The sequence below is a fragment of the Micropterus salmoides genome, unplaced genomic scaffold (assembly GCF_014851395.1).
Source record: "Micropterus salmoides isolate LMB-PRFRI ecotype aquatic unplaced genomic scaffold, ASM1485139v1 Ms_hic_scaffold_5, whole genome shotgun sequence".
NCBI classification, from domain to species: domain Eukaryota; kingdom Metazoa; phylum Chordata; class Actinopteri; order Centrarchiformes; family Centrarchidae; genus Micropterus; species Micropterus salmoides.
The window spans coordinates 21,985,677-22,005,111 of record NW_024044237.1 but is presented as its reverse complement, the minus strand read 5'-3'; the positions used below and the strand labels follow the sequence as shown (position 1 = coordinate 22,005,111).

Sequence of the window (19,435 nt, the reverse complement as noted above, 5' to 3'; positions counted from 1 at the left end):
CTGTTTTTTCAAGGAAAATCTCCAGTGTTTTGGTTTAAAAACCTTTTCTTAGCCTCAGATTGTTTATCTGCCTTCTCTTTCTGGGTGGTGGCAGAGATGGCAGCTGTCATTACAGGGGATGTTGTTAAAAGTCAAAGTGACAACCCACTAGCTTGACCAACTGTGCCCCACTGGTTGGTCCCTTATTCCTATGACCACACACAGGGACATCCCACACACTGGCAGATTCAGCTAAATTCATGACACATATAATATTTAAAATCTTAAACACTAATACAGTTTATACTGCATACTGAGTGCAGACTGCTGACGCAGGGCTTTACAAATGACCCATCTTCACATTTGCAGTATGATTTATATCTTCTCTCTCTTTGTCTCTAATCTCCATCCAACACTCACAAGATCAGTAAATCTTGTCCTTGGAATGTGATAATGGTAACACATCTTCCATATAACACAGCAGATTAAACCGATAACATAAAACAGGATGACATTTTGATGTAAATGTGTTCATTTTATTTACAAACCGGATTTACAGAGACTTCGGGGCCACTAGGGTTGCAAACAGGGAGGCTGAAAGCGATAATGGGGCTCAACAAGCAGAATTCATCACCGCTGATTAAACGAAACAGAGAAAGCACAAACGGAGGAGCTAAGAGAAAGGCTTCAGCGGGGTGGAAAAGACAGAAAACAAAACAGGGGAAGAAACGGCACAAAGAAAAAGCTTCAGTCATGATACATTTTGAAGATACAGCTTTTGATGACGCCCATGTATCTGTCCCACACAGCCTGATGTCTGAGGGCCAGAAAACAGAGAGACAGACGGAGAGCAAACTGTAAGTAAATGGAGCAAAGAGGTACTGTAAGTCTCATGACAAACTGTAATTGTGAAATCTGGGTGAAAAGAGTAAATGAGGCAATCTTTGTCCACTTGGTGTAATGGGAGGGGGTTGGTCTACGTTTCTTTTTATGAATATCTCTTTGTTAAGCATGTAGTGGTAGAGGGTTGTGTAAACCCTTAACTGCATTCCAGAGTGTTTGCAGGAGAAACAAGGTAACTACAGTTTAAGAAATCAGGGGCGAGATAGGGAGACACCCACTGGTAGAACAGGGACGTCAATATCAGAGAGGATTTCAACATACACTTTTATGCTTAAGCAGCGTTTAAGACTGCCAAAGTGTACATCATTCCTCGGTTGTTGGTTAGCTTTCCCAGCTCTCTAATACATCATGAATTTTTAGCATGGGTCACCCCCTTGGGAATTGATAATGCTGGCAGGGCTGGTGCCACGCTCTACCTGATAAGCTTTACAGAATAAAAGCACATTAACTCACTTGAATGTGTCGAGTATGTGTGCAGAGTTGGTGTAGTGAGTGAGGTAGAGTCTCATGTCCGCAGCTGTCCATCGGTCTGAACGACACGGCTCAATAAACTGGGGGAGAAAAGGGAGGGGAGGAGACGTTACATCATACCGTCTCAGAAGCAGACTTTAAAGCTGGCCTGGGCTGAATGATCTGTCTTTGCTTAAAACAGAAATAACATTTTGTAATAAAATGTACACACCTTCTCCACAAGGTCAATGAAGAAATCCCTGACATCTTTTGTGTTTGTTAACTTTGCAGCGATGTTGACAAGACCTCTTGAAAGATTCTACAAGAAGAAATAAAGAATTCCATTTGAAAAAGATTATTTCCCTTCATTTTAGAAGTTAAGAACTGATTACATTTAGGATATTGTGAGGTTGTCATGTTTCTCACCTTGAAATTAGCCTCCATCTCAGTAAAAGCTTTAGTCTTTCCTCTTAGAGCAGTACAGACCAGACTGAAGAGAGAGGAGAGAATGGAAGAGGATGAATTGTAAATAAGTGTAGTGTGGATACAATTATAATTAGAGACAGTATGTTTTTCAGTAATCAGCATAAATGTGTAGGGTTTTTTTTGTGTTTTTGTTACCTTTTGTGTTGATCCAGCAGATCTTTGTCATTGATTAAAACCTTCAGTTCTTTCAGCTCTTGTAAAAACTCTTTATCAAGATCCACATCCATGTCTTCAACCATGTTATCTACAAAGAAAATTCAAGTCAGCCACTGTCAAGTCAGTTTAAAAGGAGTTTTTTTTCCCCTTATTTCTATTATCACTGCTTGTTCTTTTTCTAAAATGATTCCATTATTATGTCATTACTCAGACTGTGCCTAACCCGATTAGCATTTTTCACTTTTCTAATTAATAAATTCATCTTCATTCCAATGAGGATCTGCAAAAAAAAAAAAAGGAGCTCTGGTGGACAGTGGGCCTCACTGAAGGAGGCGCTCTTCTAAATGTTCCTTATTCATATTGATCAACAAAAATAGCATACCTCTTTTTCTTATGTAAGACATTTCTTTTAAGCCCTTTTTACTTTTTTGTCTCACGGTTTCAAATTAATTTATTTATTTTAAATTATTGTTCTTTTCAGGTGAACCACTAATGTTTTATCGCTATTGTAAGACAAATTAAGACGTTCCAGCTAATTAATATATGTGTTACATCATTGCTTTAAAATGTTATACATGTTCCTTAAATCTCAGATAAAAATGCCTGCAAACGGCCAAAATAAACAAGCAAAAATGGCTCACCAACAGCCCCGACAGTCCAGTTGTTGATAAGCTGCCCAGCACAGAAAGCAAAGTCCTGGAAAGTGAGATATTGCAGCTTTCTTTTCCCCGTCTCAAAGCGATTGTTGGCAAAGAATACAATGGCAGCATAATCCCTGAAACAAGCAGAGGAGCTATTATAGGAGCTAACAAAAAACAAACAAGAAATCAGACAGAACGCTGTTTTTTTTCACTAGTTTGAATATCCCAAATACTGATCTTTTCTGGTGCTGAGTTAGCTAACAGTACTAACCCACATACAGTAGTAACTCATCTTAAAAACTAAAGCAAAACTGATATGAAGAAATACAAAAGCTTTGGGAAATAAACCTGAGGCAGGAAGACTTGTATTCTGTTCTTCTCGCTGATTACCTTGCAAGCTTGTCAGAGAGAAGAAAATGCTGTCGTATGTTCTCCACCAGGGGTCCCTTCAACTCTTCCACAACTTTGAAAACACGTTTGAAGTTGTCAAACTGGAATTAAACATATGCCGCAGTTTTACAACGTCACTTGTGTAAAAACTGCAAGAGTGCTGGCTCTGCAGACATTCTGCTGCAGTTGCCACATCACAACTACTAAACTGTACCCTCTGCTGGAAAAAAAAACATTTGATAATAAAAGACGTTCATTGAAAATGAAAGTGTCAGAAATTCAGCTCATCACTGACTCAAAACAAACATAAATAAACTACAATGAAATAAGTTTGTTAATTAAGACACCACATACAACTCATTTTCCCACAACGTCACATTCCAAAGAAAACGCTCCCTTGGAGGGCAAAAACACGTTATTTTCCGCTGCCTGCCAGTCAGGAAGTAAGTGATACACTGCTACATTGAGTTTGTTACTTTTGCATTGCCAAAATGCTGGATGGTTGCACTAATCGAGAAGGAGACAAGCCTGGGCTGTGTTAGGTGAGGGATTCCCCAGAAGGTAAACATAAACATAACCACAGTTGAGCGATGTCAGGGACCTAGTGGTTTTTATGCTGTAACATTATATGGATCGGATATGCCCAACACTTGCAGTTTGCGTTCATATCTTTCTTTTTCTTAAGTTGAAAGGTGATCCAAATAAAATTCACTTGACTGAAAACTATGAATAGCCAGTATAAAACTGAGAGTCAGATCAGGACCAGGAACAAATAGGTGGATTCACATCAAATGAGCAGTATCTTTTAAAACTGCTGCAGACTAGAAAGTGAGCATTGACAGCTTTGAAACAGATGACAAACATAAACGGTCATTGTGGTGTTTAGAATGCACTTACCTGCCGTCTGCAGCTCTTCAGTGTCACACCTGTCTTGGCACTGATGTCGTCCAAATCTTTCTTGGTTCCTTTAGAGAGTTTCTTTCCCAGGACCTCACGGACAAATGAATCATCAAATGTATAGTATCTAAACAAGGAAACGTGGAGGCAAGAGGGGAAACGGGTGAAAATATATTCTCATTTACTATGTCATGACATAGTAACATCTGCCTTGAGAGGAGAATAGTTCAAGGAAGAAGCATAAAAAGCTAGCCTGAAAATACACAAATCCTTGATTAATTGTTGACAGTGAGAAAGGTGTGATATCAGACACTGGAAACACATCAGAAAATTGAAGGAACATTAATGAGAGCATCATTACTGTACCTCTCTATGAGGATGACTTGTCGATGAGGAGGGATCTGGAACAGTAGCTGGTTGGCTAGTTTGGCTGGACTGTGCAGCAGACGCTCACACATCTGGAAAGTCCTGTACTGGTCCATAGTGTCGCTCAGCAGAACATCTGCACTCGCCTCACACTCCTCCATCACTCCTCCTTCCATTCGTACCTTCACCGCATCATTCACTGTTGGATAAATCACACCAAAGTGTGGTTCACAGGGTTGGTGATCCAGTCATGGCTAAAGTCACATGTAATAATTTGTACTAACTAAGCTACTAAGCAGCACTACATTGCTACACCATCATACTACACATTGGCTACTATGAATGTGCAGTATGTGTGCAGCTCGTTGTGAATTTCATTATGTGTTTTCCAGTGCTGTCACACATTTAGTGCATTAGCACTTCTCGATGTTTCAGGCTTTTGACCCTTTAAAGGAGCACTGTCTTTTCACATCCTTTTGGCAAAGATAGCATATATTACTACTAACGTAGGGCTGGACAATAAAACAATAACAATAATTATCAATAGCAATATTTTTATTCAATAACAATATAACAAATGTTCAATAAATATTCGATAAATGTTTGATTTTATTCACAAATTAGGACTAAATTTCTTTATTAAAGGTGTTTTTGTTGAGGAAAAAGGGCTGAAAAGCTTTTCCTTAATGATCCACTGTTTGGCATCATGTGTTTGTCACATTCTGACCATAAAAAAAGAGTTTAAACACAATTAACCATCAGGTTTCTTCAACTTTCAATCAGGAGCAAATATCAGCCTTTAAACTCAAAAGAAATAGCGATTTGATAATCATCGATATCGAAAGATATTAAACTTTTTATCGTGATAAGATTTTTGGCCATATCGTCCAGCCAGATTGTTTCTTTTGAATAGTTTTATAACGGTAAAAGTCACTATCGTGAATTTTACAGTAAAACAGCAAACAGAAGAGTCACAAAAATAAACATCATTTGCTTGCCAGCAGCAATATGTTTTTACTTTATTTCCAATCATTTTATTCATCTTGCGAACCCTCTAGTGGTCCTGACACCCAGAAAACCAAACTCCAGTAAAACCTACATTGTGTGCGTCTTTGTAAAATGACTCAAACCAGAACTTTGTAAAAAGCAATCCTACTGCTCACTGTGTCCACAATAAATCTATAGCATGACTCATACCTGTATATCCATCCAACCAGAGCTGGTACACCTCTTCATCCATGATTGTGGTGTTACCCACGAACACATCCAGCTCCACTGCCATCTGCGTGGAGGCAAAGAAATAAAAGCAAGTGGGTCAGGAGATGTTTAACATTTGTTTACCTCAGGTAAGGTTAGACATCAACTATCAGCTGTCAGATTAGCTCAACGCCATTAAACGTGCCAAACACAGCCAAAGGTGTGACATTATACCTTGTTTTGAGTGTTGTCCCAACCAGTTTTAAGCACGAAGCTACAATAAAAGCTGACGTGCAAAGTATACCGTTAAAATCTATTAGCTGAATATAAACTGACCTTCCATGGCGTCCTAATTAGCTAATTTAAAGGCTAGCTTCCTATGCTAGCTAACGTTATGTCGCAAAGTTAGCAGCGGAGACTAAACTGACAACCAGATAACAAACCGGCAAATTAAGATCAAATTAAAATGCCGGCATAATCAAGTAAATTACTTAGCACACGTTATTTAAAACAGGATCATCTGACAAATGGTAGCCTCACTGTACTGCTATGGTTGAGCAGTGTCAACAACAGCAGTCATGCAACACAAGCTTCCGGTATTTTTACGTCACAGGAAATGTTCTCCACGTGCACCGACAGCAACTTCATTCAAACTAGAAGTGAGAAGGAAAAAGATATTTTAAAAAATGTATACACTTCAACAAGTAAATTGGACAGACCCCAAACCATACTTTGGACTCTTTTACCAAGAATTGCATTAATATGGCACAACGATCAGACACATTAAGAATAGGAAGGGCAATCAAGACTAATTACGTGTTTGACAAATTTCTTATGGACCGATGATAAATTATTTTTAATCTACTTAACTCTTTTAATTCCTTATGTCCTGTTCTTTCCGTTGTCATCCCCTGGATGTTTATACATATATATATATATACATGTATAAACATCATATATATATGAATTCAGGTAGCAATAATCTTTTCTTTAATTAAAATTATTTTACTTGTATGTGTTCAACTTTTGTTATTGAATGTTTGTTGTTGTGATGTCCCTGACTGTTTAATAAAGTATTTTGTTTTTTTAAAAACACAACAGACTGTCATGATTTTGTATTAAATGCCCATATATTGTGATTGTGTAAGTGCATATCAGAGAACATTTTCTTACAGTTTAGCCTATCTTGTGTGGTAAAATACGCAGTGTGTATTAAAACAAAACCTGCATCTGTGCGCAAATTCTAAAATGGCTATCACCACATAGTGCTCAGAATGCATAATTGATTTTTGTAGGATTGTGTTTCCTACAAATGTTTTCGTATTTGTAGAGCCTTTAATTCTGAAACAATCAGAGCATCCCAACAGCGGAGCGTCCGGTTACTGCCATTGCCACCCGGGTCAGAGCTTCGCAATTATGTGTCATTTATCTTTATTTTATCTATTTTATCAAATTGAATAATTAATCATCAATCAAAGATAAAACAGTCAGTAATGGACAGTGCCCCGTATGTTTCTATCAATTAAATTAAATAGATTAATCAGGGGTAGTGCACTAATAGTAGGCTACAGTAGCCTATGTTGTTAGAACAGCTACATATTATAGAAACCAGTTACAGCCATCATATTTGCTAAATTTATAAGTGTATGCTATTATTACCCCTGTCTTACCTATTTCTTGCTAGCTGGGCACTTGAGTGACGGCGGTGACTTCACAATGTCACAATGCAAAGGGCAGATAATAAACCTCCAGACTGCAAAACTGGGACCTAGCCTATATCACTTTACAGTATAGCCCCAAGTCTATTACTCTACACAAACATACCATTCATTTTAAGTAAGAAAGCCATCAATAGCCAGAAGAAACTCCAACGACAATGGACGATTAGGTATGTGAAGACTCTTATTACAACAGTGCATTTGGCGGCCAGGTAGTAGGCCTATCCTGTTGATCTCTGCTCTTTCATTTGTGTTCTTCCTTATTTTAAATGTGTCAGATCAGAGATAGACATCGCTCTGCATGAGCACCGACCCCCCTATGTGCTTGCTTGCTGCGTGTACACAATCTGCTCTCTTTTCCTCCGGCGATTAATCTAAATAAATCCCTGCAAATCCCTCTCCTCGCCCTCCCTTTCTGTGTTTCGGCATGTGTCCTTCAAAATCACAACATAAGGCAAAACGACTCAGTCAACATGTCTTTTTGTCGGATATCTCGCTGCTCATCAACACTGATTTCTAACCTCACATGACACCCTGATTCCATCCCCAGCTCTCCCTTGCACGGTTAACACCCTACATTGTTATGGCCTCAGTGAAACAATGGAGGTGGGACAGAGGGCGGAAGGATGTGGCTGAATGCCTCAGCATAAACCCATGGGGAAAGCCTGCAGTAACACTTTCCGCCTGTGTTCTTTGAAAAGAAACGAGAGCAAGCAGTCACTCATGATACAACTACATTGTAGGCTACTGTAGCTACATCTTTCTCTGTAGTGAACTCAAAAGGCATAGATCGGCATATTGATGTAGGCTAGCTTATCTCATGTTTTGGGCACAGCAAATATGAATATATGTCTTTAGTTTATGAGGATGAGTTCATTCCAATGAACAGAGAATCAGAGGAAGAGGAAGTGGCTTCACTCAGGCCTTACTCATTTCCTTTGTAAATTGTGCTTATCTGTGTTTTCGTTTCATATCCATAAGGGTAATCCTGAGTCAAATTCCTCATATGTGTACACATACCTGGAAATAAAACTGATTCTGATTCTGATTCTGAAAATGTGTTTTTGAATCCAAATGGGCCCCACAAGTTCTTGGCCTACTGACAGAGCACATGGAGCAGATCTTCATCCTCACATTTTGTTGTTTTTCATAATGTAGCTTAGTCAGTTCAGCTGGATCACTGAGCTGGTCGATTCTATTTTGCCATTTACGACCATACCATAAGTAGCCTTTGCAAAAAATAAAAATGGAAACCTCATGAGGAAAACACAAATGTTTCTGATCACCATCTAACCGACGTGTCAATGGTGCAGTCATCGTAAAAAGTGAAACTTCCGGAAGACTAGCTCAAAATAAAACCAATGTTGATGAGAAATAAGATTGCACTGAAACACGGGTAACACACCCTCTATGAAAATACAAATTGCGATAAGCACTTAAATACATATCTTGCAAAAGGCCTACCTCCTCACTTCTTTCATTAAAATGACGCAAGTCGATGCTTTTATTTTGAAGGCTGCAGAGACTGATTTCCGCTTACGCTCCAACTTGACGCGCAGCTCGCTGCTTAGCGGAGTCACAGCCGTGAAAGTGGCGGAGGCGGACATTATTGTGGTAACAGTCCAACCCCAGAGGATGAGCTGAGATGATGCACTTATTTTGAGCGGATAAATTGGATTGTGATATATTTTGTTTTGTTGGTTTTTCCCCCCTGAAGAATGAATCGTTTGTAGAAATAAATAAATAAAAGCTGCTGCACCGTACGGGCTCATCCTACAATCACCGCGGAACGGGATTCATTCAGCCGAGGCGAGCGGAGCACAGCCTGGTGAGACGATGCCAGCGACGTAAAAATCACAACATCTGCGGGGTGTGCAGCCAAGGCTGCTGGATTAAGCCTCAGGAGAACGACTGGGCCTTTGTAGGCTACATACAGTAAGGCTACAGAAAAGCCCATGGGACGGCTGTTGCCTTCACCATACTGCGAGAGAAGGTAAAATAAGGACAGTTGTATTCTTGGAGGCCTTTGGAGAACACAACCTGCTGTTCATCATGACAGATTGACATTTACAGGGTTTTGCGGTGCGTTTTCATACACGACCTCATTAAGGCATCCACTGGGTTCCGCACAAATTAGGACTGAAGTACTAGCGCCGTGAAAAACCCCATCTATATAAAGGTATCACATGTTTGTGCCATGATTTGGCCTCCGGTGCTGTCGTGATTGCACACATGACATCTGGAACACACTGGATGCAGATGAAGATAAGGATGTGGTGCCTCTGTGTTGAGCATTGAAGCACCCAACTAACTCAGCGCTTTTAATAGATTCTCAGGTACACTCCAGGTGTAGGTTTTTTTTATTATAGAAAATGGGTAGCGAAGGTGAGATCATAAATAGAGAACTGTCAAAGATGTCTGACGAGGACTTGCTGGCGTGCTCCAAAGAGGAGCTGGTGAGCCGGCTGCGTAAAGAGGAGTCGGATAAAATATCAGCTCTCATCCAGCGAGGACGGCTGATAAAAGAGGTAAACAAACAGCTGCAGGGACACCTCCTTGAAATCAGGGAACTGAAAGTCATCAATCAGCGCCTGCAGGAGGAAAACGTGGAGCTGCGGGACCTATGCTGCTTCCTGGACGACGACCGGCTCAAAGTGAAGAAGCTGGCCAGGGAATGGCAGTTGTTCGGGCATCACGCAGCCAAAGTGATGCGGGAGGACCTGGGCGGTTATTTGAAAAAGCTCGCTGACCTGGAGCGCATGCAGGACGGGCTGGTGAAGGAGAATCTGGACCTGAAGGAGCTGTGCCTGGTCCTGGAGGAGGAGTGTGTGAGCAGGAGTGACTCCAGCCCTGGGGGGTCCACCGAGCTTAACATGCCCTGCATGGTGGCCCGGGACCTCGGGGACGGAAGCTCGAGCACAGGCAGCGTGGGAAGCCCAGACCAGCTTCACCTGGTGTGCTCACCTGATGACTGATGGCAGGTTTATGTCAGCTGTCAGGGCTTCTGCGACACAAATGAGGAAGTTGTAGACTAGGAGTGATATGATTGACTGAATGGAGACGCAGAAGCTTTGTCAGACAGTACAAATTAAATTGGTGCAAAAGCATGAGGGCCTTCTGAATGCTGCAAAGATGTGCGTGCCACTAGGTTTTGACTTGACAAAGATTCTACCACAATAGACATTTTCAGGACTTTACAAAGACATTTAATAGGTGTTTGCCAGATGACAATGTATCTAAATTTTACAGTGTTTTTTCTAATGAGTCTTCTGTTTTTTCAGAAATTCTCCTTTTTCAGTGGTCTGTTGAAAAAAAAAAGGGTCACATATATAAATTTATCTCATGCACTGGACTAGTCAACACTGGTAGAAGCCTTTTTCTCTTGCACTGGACAGCGTTATGATGGATCTAAAGATTCATTTCAATCCAGTTTGAGCCATATTTAGTCCACTGTATTCCAGTAGCACTGAAATAGACCAGTTGTGATAAAAGAACATATGAAACTATTTGATATTTGCTTTTGCTAGATGCCCAATAATGTGTAATATTTTATGCACTCTCTTCCTCAGGACAGGATTGGAGTGCCATATGTGCATGATGATTGTCACAATTTGTACAGGCTTGTTAACCAGTCTGATGTGAAGGCCCTTCAGGTTTACTGTGGGTGGGGCTGCTGTGCATAATGTACATGTGCTAGAGCCAGGGCAGAGCCAGCACACTTGTTAAGGTTTTGAATCAGACATGATCGATGTCCCTGGACCTCACTCAGAGCTGAATAAGTTCTGTCACTTTTTTAAATCCAACTGAAAACTCTTTGTATCAAACTGGAAGGTCTATAAGTTTTAATGATTTCTATTCTATTCTATTCAAACCAAGCTGTTTAAATTCACTTGTATTACATTTTTTAAATTACGTTGTTGTTGTTGTTGATGTGCAATTAGCATACATGCACAGAGTTTGTTTAAGTTGGCAATGGTCGGCTTCATCTCCTGTAACTCATGCTTTCTATTTACCCTGTAACATTAGGGATAATCTTAACTTTGACCCTTCTTTATCTTGATTTATCTGTATTAACTAGCATTACTAACCGATTTCATTTAAAATCATAGATACATGGATTAGAAAAGATTTATTTTGTCGTTAGCTGTTTATTGGTGGGCTATGCTCGTAGTGCATTGAAGAGCTTTAAATACAGTGGGTATGACACTTTGTGCTGTTCTGACCTTTCTTTGCGTGTTTGACTTTTCAGAAACAAGCATTTACATTTACATGACACAGAATGAAGGACTGATTTCTGCACTTGTTGTTTTGACCTTTGTGTCTGTACCAACTGCGCTTGATTGATGCTCTCTTCGTGTCATACAAACTGACTTTATGGATGTTCATCAGTTTTATTTTTGGATCCCTATTTGCAGAGTCTGGAGAGCTGAAGAGGGCAGTAATGCTTTTACCCACTTAGTGATGCACAGACGTCCTTTGACAGCAGCATACACACATTTTTTTCCTCTCCCTCGTGCTCTCTAGCTCTCAATCTGACTCTCGTTCCATTTCTATTTCTCTCTCTAACCCCATTTTAGCAGAGCAATCCAATGCCCTCTGAGCTATGTTTGTATTAGCAAGAGATTCACTTCATTTTTGGGAAATGAAGTAACACAGTGTTCATAGTTGAGTGGCATAGAGCGGTCATAAAGAGTTTGTCGTACATATTGCAGCCATCAGGCCTTGTCAGGAAAAGGGCTGCAGCTTTTGATTATCTTCATGAATGATTATTCTGCCAATTAATTTCTCAATTAATCATTTAATCTGTGAAATGTCCCAAAATGTTTGACAAAATTTAGAAGTATGCACATTATAGTTTCCCAGTCTTCAAATTGCTTGTTTTTTTCTGACCAACAGTCCAAAATACAAATATATGTTCAGTTGACATAAATCACACAAAAGCATCAAATTGGAGAAGCTGCAAACTGAAAATATTAAGTTCTCATTTTTGTTTGATTGAATGCAAAATAGTTGTAAATTAATCTTCTATCAATCAACTAATCAATTAGTTGAATACTCCTTTGAGTCCTACAGTATTTATGTTTTTCTGGTGTCTCATTGGTTCAAGTTTTTTTCACACTTTAAAAAGCCATTTAGCCATTTAATTCTCAGTTGAATCTGTTGTTTTTAAGATTCATGCTGGTCTATTCATATCTTCTTGTGTGTTTGTTTTACCAATAATATTACAACATCACAATTTTCACACAGTTATGAACCATTGTTATTTATTGTCTGCAAATTATGCTTTGACAAAAGATAAAAGTAAGGCACTGCCCACCAAAACAGTTCATTTATCAGAGAAAACATTACCAAAAATATATTACACTCTCAAAAATAAATACATGGTTATATAATCTGTATTAACTCCTACGGCCCAGCCTTAGTGGTCAATCATTTGCATAGACAATATTAGGATTCTTAAAAGAGCCGTACAAAAATAAGGACCATTTAGTTGTAAGTTCTCTACTTCCCTTGGTGAGGACATTTATAAAGTGTTACATTACATGACGTAATAATGTAACAAGTCACTAAGTGCAACATTATACTAAATTATCACTATAAATATATTATTAGGTACAGTTTGTTCTAGAAAGTTTGTATAATTCTTTAGAGAATACATTGTGCATGCTATGCAATCATTCTACCTGATAGACATCAGAAATATAAAGACTTTATATATATATAAAAACTTAACAGAGTGTAACATTCATATCCCGATAATGCCACTAATTTGCATGTCATCTAAGTATGCGATCAACTTTCTAAATAGATGAAATGAAGCAGATGCACTGAGCTCATTTTAAAAAACGGTTATCACACTCATCATTTTCATTTCTGCCATGTTTCCCAGAGATCCTTTTCATCACGCACATTATGACTGCATTGAAATGAACTGAACATTAGTGTTTAGCCAGAATGACAGGGCCACCAATCAGAGAGTGATGATGGTTGGGGAGTGCAGGGAATGATCTGATTGGTCACCACTGCTGCTGCTGCGGCGATGAGCTATGCCACAGGCCTCTCGGGCTTGAGACTGTGGGACGTGTCCCTGATGTGATGTAGCATGGGACGTGATGGAGGCGCTGGTGTCCAACGGGGCAGAGGGATAGGTGAAAACCATACCAGCGGTGAAGGCCGTGAGAGAGGGAGTAGATGTGAGAATCGGGGTGTGGAGCGACTCTGATTCAGTGGCAACAGTAGAGGCAGTCGATGTCACAGACTTGGTGGGGATAGTTATCTTTGGTTTGGGCCTTTCAATCTTTGCTGGCAGTTCGATCGCGGGACCTGGTCTCCTGGAGTGTTCAGGCTCCATTTTGATGCCTCCCAAAGAGGAAATTGATGGGCTTGGGTCAGAATCCGAATCCGAGTCCTCTATTTTACAAATGGGACGATGTGCCTCCAAGACCAGCTCAAGCCTGTCTTTCTCCCTTTGTAATTCTTCTATTTCCTTCTGTAAACGGGACTTTTCATCCTCCAGCTGGTCAGTCTCCTACACCAGGAGAAAGCAGAGAAAGACAGGCGTATATGTAAATTCTCTTATGCCTGACCGAGACATTTACCTTGTATTTCAAGCATTAATGTTGTGACATTTGCACAACGCTCACTCACATTTTGCAGCGTGTCCGTCAGCTCTCTACGACGATTGCGACACTTTGCTGCTGCTAGTTTATTCCGCTCCCTTCTTATTCTACGTCTCTCCATTTCTTCTTGGGATAACTTTGATGAGAAAGCAAAGAAAAAGAGTTAAACCACATAAAATAGGTTAACCTGACATAGTTAAAACCCCATGTAAAGTCTAAAGTTGGACTGTGAAACCATCTAATTTCGAAAAATCAAATGTATAGGGAGTGTTCAGCATCGGCAGCATGACACATGAGAAACACTACCACCATGTGTGTGCACTGAGTCATCACAGTCATGGCGGCAGAATGATTTTGAAATGTCTGAACTTTTGTGCGTCTGTAACACCCTAACTCTGACTTCATCAAGTGCCCTACTGAATAATTGATACTGCTCCAATATTTCCCGCCTTTTCAGGGTGATGAGTCATGCTCAGACCCCAGCAGTGACTCAGGTGTGAGTCACAGAAAATGACTTGTCCCTATGAGTCACATGACAGTCCACTTCCTGTACCATGAAATTACAACTTCAAGAACAAAACTGTGATGGGGATATGTGCCAACATGTGCATGATGAAAAAAAAAATTACACTGCGGTGGTGACAAGCAGGTTAAAAGCTCTTAAGGTTAAAGTTGAATTGAATTGAGCAACTTTGATATTTTGCCATTTAGTTTTGATACGTAACATTGCTCTTCTAACAAAAAACAGATCTCTGCAGACAGTGTGTCACAGGTGATCATTTCACTGAGTCAACATTGACTCAAAGTAAACACTATTAAAGAACAAAAACAGTGTGTGCTTTCACCTGTAGAGTGTATAAAAAGTTGTTTAAATAGTGTGTTAAATAATATCTCCAAATAATCTTATCTTATCCTATTTCCGAATTGTTAATTGTGATGTCTAAGTCTAAAGGAAATGGCACAGTTGTGTCAGAGAGTATTACAGGATATTACACACTAGTTACACATGATCAAAGCTACTTTCCACACCTCGCTATCTGTATTCCGTCCAGGGAAAATGTGAATTCCAAGAGAGCTCCTATAACTCTCTCTCAGTCTCTCACTTTTCAAACAGAAGAAACTGAATAAATTAATTAGCATTGTCTCTTCAATCTCCAAACAATGTTTTGGCACTATGTATCCTCATGAAATTTCAGTTATTTAAGGACTACTTTCTTACATGTTCATCATTCCTGCGCCTTGTCGGAGCTGTTGTGTTAGCAGCCGCTCTTATGACCCCTGGTCTAAGAAAATGGGAGTGGGAAGGTGGCGCAACCAGCGGCCGTGCCCCTGAGAGGGTTGGGTAAGGAGGGACTGGTGATCGTGAAGGGCCTGGTGGATGCATGAGGGAGGGCTGGACCAACCATTGGAGGTCCTGGTTGGTTGTGATGGCATTGAGGCTTGGTACGAACTGACTGCTGCCAGCCACTGTGAACTTCTGGGAAGAAAATGTGAATAAAATTAGAGGACACGCTAAAAATACTATAACAGAAGACCCAAATTCAAAAATGTGGTCAATAACAAAACACATGGGTTCTGAGGTCTAAATGCAAAGTAATTAAAGTAAAACGTAACAAATGATGACAGTTATTATGATTATATTAATATATGTTGAGAGTAACTTTTTATTGTACACACACAGTATAAGTACTTGTATAACTATACCGACATTACATATTTTTTACCAGCCTACTGTATTGTAACTTACATTTATTCAATTAGCTCATATACAGTAGGTACATATACATGTCAGAGGTTGCACGCCTCTGGAGCAACAAGGGGTTAAGTGTCTTGCTCAGGGACACAGTGGTGTCTCACAGTGGATTCGAATCCAGGTTTCTCACACCAAAGGCGTGTGTCTTATCCACTACGCCATTCACAACTGTTCATTATTTTATATATACATTTTATTTTACTTTTACTGTTCAGTTTACATTCAGTTTGACCCCATCTGCTTAGGATAACCTGTCACCTAGTTTAATGAAAGTACACTTACCTGCTCCTGTTGTGTAGTTGATGTGCTGGTGCTTCCCAGGGATACAGAGTCTGACCCAGAGACGCTGCCTGTGTACCCCGGGTTGCCTCTCCCTTGACTCCCAAAGTTTCCATACATCCTTTATGTTTAAGTGAAAAGAAGAGTGGTTCCAGCTGGGACTATAAAGGCTTCACGTCCCACGAATTAACTTTCGGGATGAGTCTCGTCAGTCAATTCAAACTCTGGGTAAGCCCACCTTATTGCGGTAAAGTGGTAGAGTCCAAACGGGTACGTCTTCAAGGGGGGACAAGGAAGAAAATATCGCCACGCTTTTTTTCAAATCTCCCAAAAACCTCTGAAAACGACTTTCAGTACATCCTCTCGTTCTTAATCATACAGCTAGAAGTCAAAGTCTGAGAATGACTGTGAGGTTGTAAACTCTTAAAGCTCCGCTATAGGTGCACCACGCCCCGCCGTGGTTACGGGAAATAGAGTTGTCTGGAATCGCTCACGAATCGTACCACGTGTCGTGACGTCATTAACCATATTTGGTGAGAGTTTCCTCCTGGGAGTAGCACCCGGGATTCCTCAGACCGAAACAGGCGCTTCACCTCATGGTAACATGCTTTAAGTTTTCTGCTATGTGGTTTCTGATGCACTGGTTGAAATACTACAGTTTCATACTCCAATGGAAGTACTGCCATTTATTAGTGCAAATAGATGTACAGTTTTCCATTTCTAGTGCTTGTAGAGAGTTTACAACATTTGTATTTAGTAATAACTGTAATTTTACCTGCGGTTAAAAGTATACAACTTAGTAAAACCGTAAGTCAACGTGAAATTTCTTCTTTTCATTTTCAGATCCATTTCAGAACTTATGAATAAAGACTGGGGACAAATTTAAGACCTTTACAGTTACCAGGTTTCAACCCAGGTTGAAATGAAAGACATGGAAGACCATCTCTTGCAAAAGAAATCTTGATCTCAATGCTATTACTTAAATTATTTAAATAAGGTTTGTGTGTGTGTGTGTGTGTGTGTGTGTGTGTGTGTGTGTGTGTGTGTGTGTGTGTGTATGAGAGGGAATATATTGGAATGGTGTCCATCCCTCCAACAGAGTTTACAAAGACTTGGCAAGGAGCCGAAGCTGTTCTGGATGCTCGTGGTGTCCTTACTCGATACGGAGACACTTATGTTGGTTTTTCCTTTTAGTTGTCACCCATCTGTATCTTGAAATTATGAAAACCCTTGTATTCAGTAAGGGATGTAATTTTAACTGCAGTTTAAAGTATACAACCTTGCTAATAACTATGAAATTATGGATTTTAAAATCTTCCAAAAAGTACAAATACTTTTACATAACAAGAGTAATTTCCAACATTTCTGTCATACTGCCGTCAGTTCTTTGAGAAAAACAATGACAAAAACAGCTGTAAGACAAAAAAGCTCTTTTAATACTCTTACATCTTAAATTAATTAAATTAAAGGTAGCATATAAACTACAGGATGGATTATGAAATAGATCATATAGTCTGGGGAGCTGGGTCATGTGCCTAATTGTGCTGAGGTTTTTGGCAGTCACTCTCACTTTGGAAACCACATCAATGTGCACGCATGCCTGTGGCAATGAGTCAGTCGAATGCCACAAAGCTGCTCGATTATTTAACCAACCGTTTCAACGACTGTTTTTCACTTGCAAGCACAATATAGTACCTAGTAAAGATTCAAAAAATGCCTGTTGTAGATTCGGTAAGCTTAGTCTGACACAACAGCTGCTGACCTTGCAGTCCCTAAGGACAGAGTTCCCGGCAAGGGCTGATTTCTCCTAGCTGCTGACTGTTGCACCAATGTCTCACATTACTGCTAATTCTACTCTTAGGAAGGATTGTCAATTTTTAAACGAGTCACTAAAGTTAATTGCAAAGACCATTACTAGTCCACTATAAAAAAGTCAAAAAGTTGGGCGTGTAGATTAATGATCCTCGTAGAAATTCAGACATTAATCTGTGGTCTTTGGACTCTTCGTAACTTATGAATGAGAATAGTGAACAAAAAGTGAAACTGCCAGAAGCACAACATTTACTAAAGCCTTTACCTGTTGCTCATTGGCCCATTTGACTGCTGAGTCAATATTTCACCCTGTGATAATGAGGACACATGCAGAATGTTTTGTTTTGTCAGTGTGGTCGATGGTATTATATGAAGGGAATACGGGGTAAAGGTGGACCTCAGATGACTAAAAACTCAGGAATGCAACGATGACACACTTGCTATGTCTCTTATTGTAACATGTCACAACATGTTGGACAGCTCAACATCCACTGGCTGTTTCTTGTATCTTTTATTTGATCGGGAAAGTTCTACTCAACAGACATGCCCATTTGTTTTTACGTACATGTATATACTTATGTGTGTGTGTGTACATATATATATATATATGTGTGTGTGTGTGTGTGTGTGTGTGTGTGTGTGTGTGTGTGCGAGTAAGTTCTTGTTTTCTGTTTTACTCCACATTTTCTCTACAAAGGTCAGAGAAGGAAGTTTAGATTCCATTACAATTTACTCACCGTAAAAATCTCCACATTCATTCATATAACTCATCGACACCCACAGACAAACCCGTCCCACGCAGACATGTACTTCACAGCATAACTGCATCTTTCATGCCACATACACTTAGATTTATTTGGTTTAGTGGGTGTCAATTCATGCTTTGGCACCGTGGTAAGACCTAGATTATCTTACTGTGATTGTACAGTGAAGATTTGAACATGTCATTACCAAGACAGTTCTGATTGTCCAGGTCATGGTTTGTTGAAGTAATGCTGGCATACAGTATGCATGTCATGTCTATTAGTCATAATATCAAAAAATTATGTCCACAATTAAATAAAAAATTAATAATACAAAATTTGACAATAATCCAAATATGTTCAAAATGTTCTTACTGTAAATAGTGTGGGGAATGTTTTATAATATATAATTTCTTGTCAGCTTGGCACTGAAATGTTTAAAGTATGAAAGTATTTGAAGTAAAAGTACTCATTCTGAAACATTGTCCATTACAGTAGGGATGGTAAAAGTATCCATAAAGTATCAATAGATCAATATAGTAGTCCAAGTAAAACCTCTGAATTCAATGTTATATTCATATTTTTTTAAGTAAAACTTTTAAGGTAAGTATTTAAAGTAAGTAGCATTTTATTTGTATAGCACCTTTTAACACAGGTTACAAAGTGCTGTGCATAATATCAAGCATAAACAAAAAAAACCCACAAGGTTCATACAAGAGAGTAGCAAGTAAGTAAGCAAGTAGCAAAAGTGAAAGTAGCAGCATGCAGCTGGTCCAGATGAAGCTCAATTTAACTGCATTATAGACTTTAGTAGTTTAACATTTTATGAACTCATCATATGTTTTTATATATAAATCTTAATCTACAAAGTATGTGGGAACTTCAGTGACATGGGATAAATAGACCTGAGTAAAAAGTACAATATTTCCATAAAATGTAGTAGTGGAGTGTAAGTTTAAAGTTATTACAGTTTTTCTCAAATGCTAAAACACAAAAGCCAATCCTCTAAACCAAATGACCAGTTGTCTAAACACATTTACTAAAT

The 19,435-nt window shown here is 39.4% G+C and overlaps 3 protein-coding genes across 6 annotated transcripts; 1 reads left to right on the top strand and 2 right to left on the bottom strand.

The window, feature by feature from the left end:
* Window positions 1-493: 493 nt before the first annotated feature.
* Window positions 494-6,059, bottom strand: fibpa (fibroblast growth factor (acidic) intracellular binding protein a). 3 transcript variants are annotated; one of them, XM_038699542.1, is made up of 11 exons: window positions 5,700-6,059; window positions 5,466-5,550; window positions 4,269-4,467; window positions 3,903-4,029; window positions 3,006-3,106; window positions 2,616-2,749; window positions 1,954-2,062; window positions 1,759-1,822; window positions 1,565-1,651; window positions 1,336-1,433; window positions 494-834 (listed from the first exon to the last, which is right to left on the bottom strand). In XM_038699542.1, exons 2-11 carry the CDS (start codon window positions 5,548-5,550, stop codon window positions 516-518), a joined length of 1,323 nt encoding a protein of 440 aa, XP_038555470.1. In that variant the 5' UTR covers window positions 5,700-6,059; the 3' UTR covers window positions 494-515. The 3 variants fall into 3 exon arrangements, with proteins under 3 accessions (XP_038555470.1, XP_038555471.1, XP_038555472.1); XM_038699543.1 differs by having other exon boundaries at window positions 5,802-6,059; XM_038699544.1 differs by having other exon boundaries at window positions 585-796; window positions 5,700-6,056.
* Window positions 6,060-8,758: 2,699 nt separating this feature from the next.
* On the top strand, window positions 8,759-11,482 carry ccdc85b (coiled-coil domain containing 85B). Its single transcript, XM_038699741.1, has one exon. The coding sequence runs from the start codon at window positions 9,556-9,558 to the stop codon at window positions 10,156-10,158; it is 603 nt and encodes a 200-aa protein (XP_038555669.1). The 5' UTR covers window positions 8,759-9,555; the 3' UTR covers window positions 10,159-11,482.
* A 948-nt stretch (window positions 11,483-12,430) lies between these two features.
* On the bottom strand, window positions 12,431-16,292 carry fosl1a (FOS like 1, AP-1 transcription factor subunit a). 2 transcript variants are annotated; one of them, XM_038699740.1, is made up of 4 exons: window positions 15,839-16,292; window positions 15,023-15,277; window positions 13,832-13,939; window positions 12,431-13,712 (listed from the first exon to the last, which is right to left on the bottom strand). In XM_038699740.1, the coding sequence occupies exons 1-4, from the start codon at window positions 15,953-15,955 to the stop codon at window positions 13,155-13,157; spliced, it is 1,038 nt and encodes a 345-aa protein (XP_038555668.1). In that variant the 5' UTR covers window positions 15,956-16,292; the 3' UTR covers window positions 12,431-13,154. The 2 variants fall into 2 exon arrangements, with proteins under 2 accessions (XP_038555668.1, XP_038555667.1); XM_038699739.1 differs by having other exon boundaries at window positions 15,023-15,280; window positions 15,839-16,289.
* Between the last annotated feature and the right edge of the window lie 3,143 nt (window positions 16,293-19,435).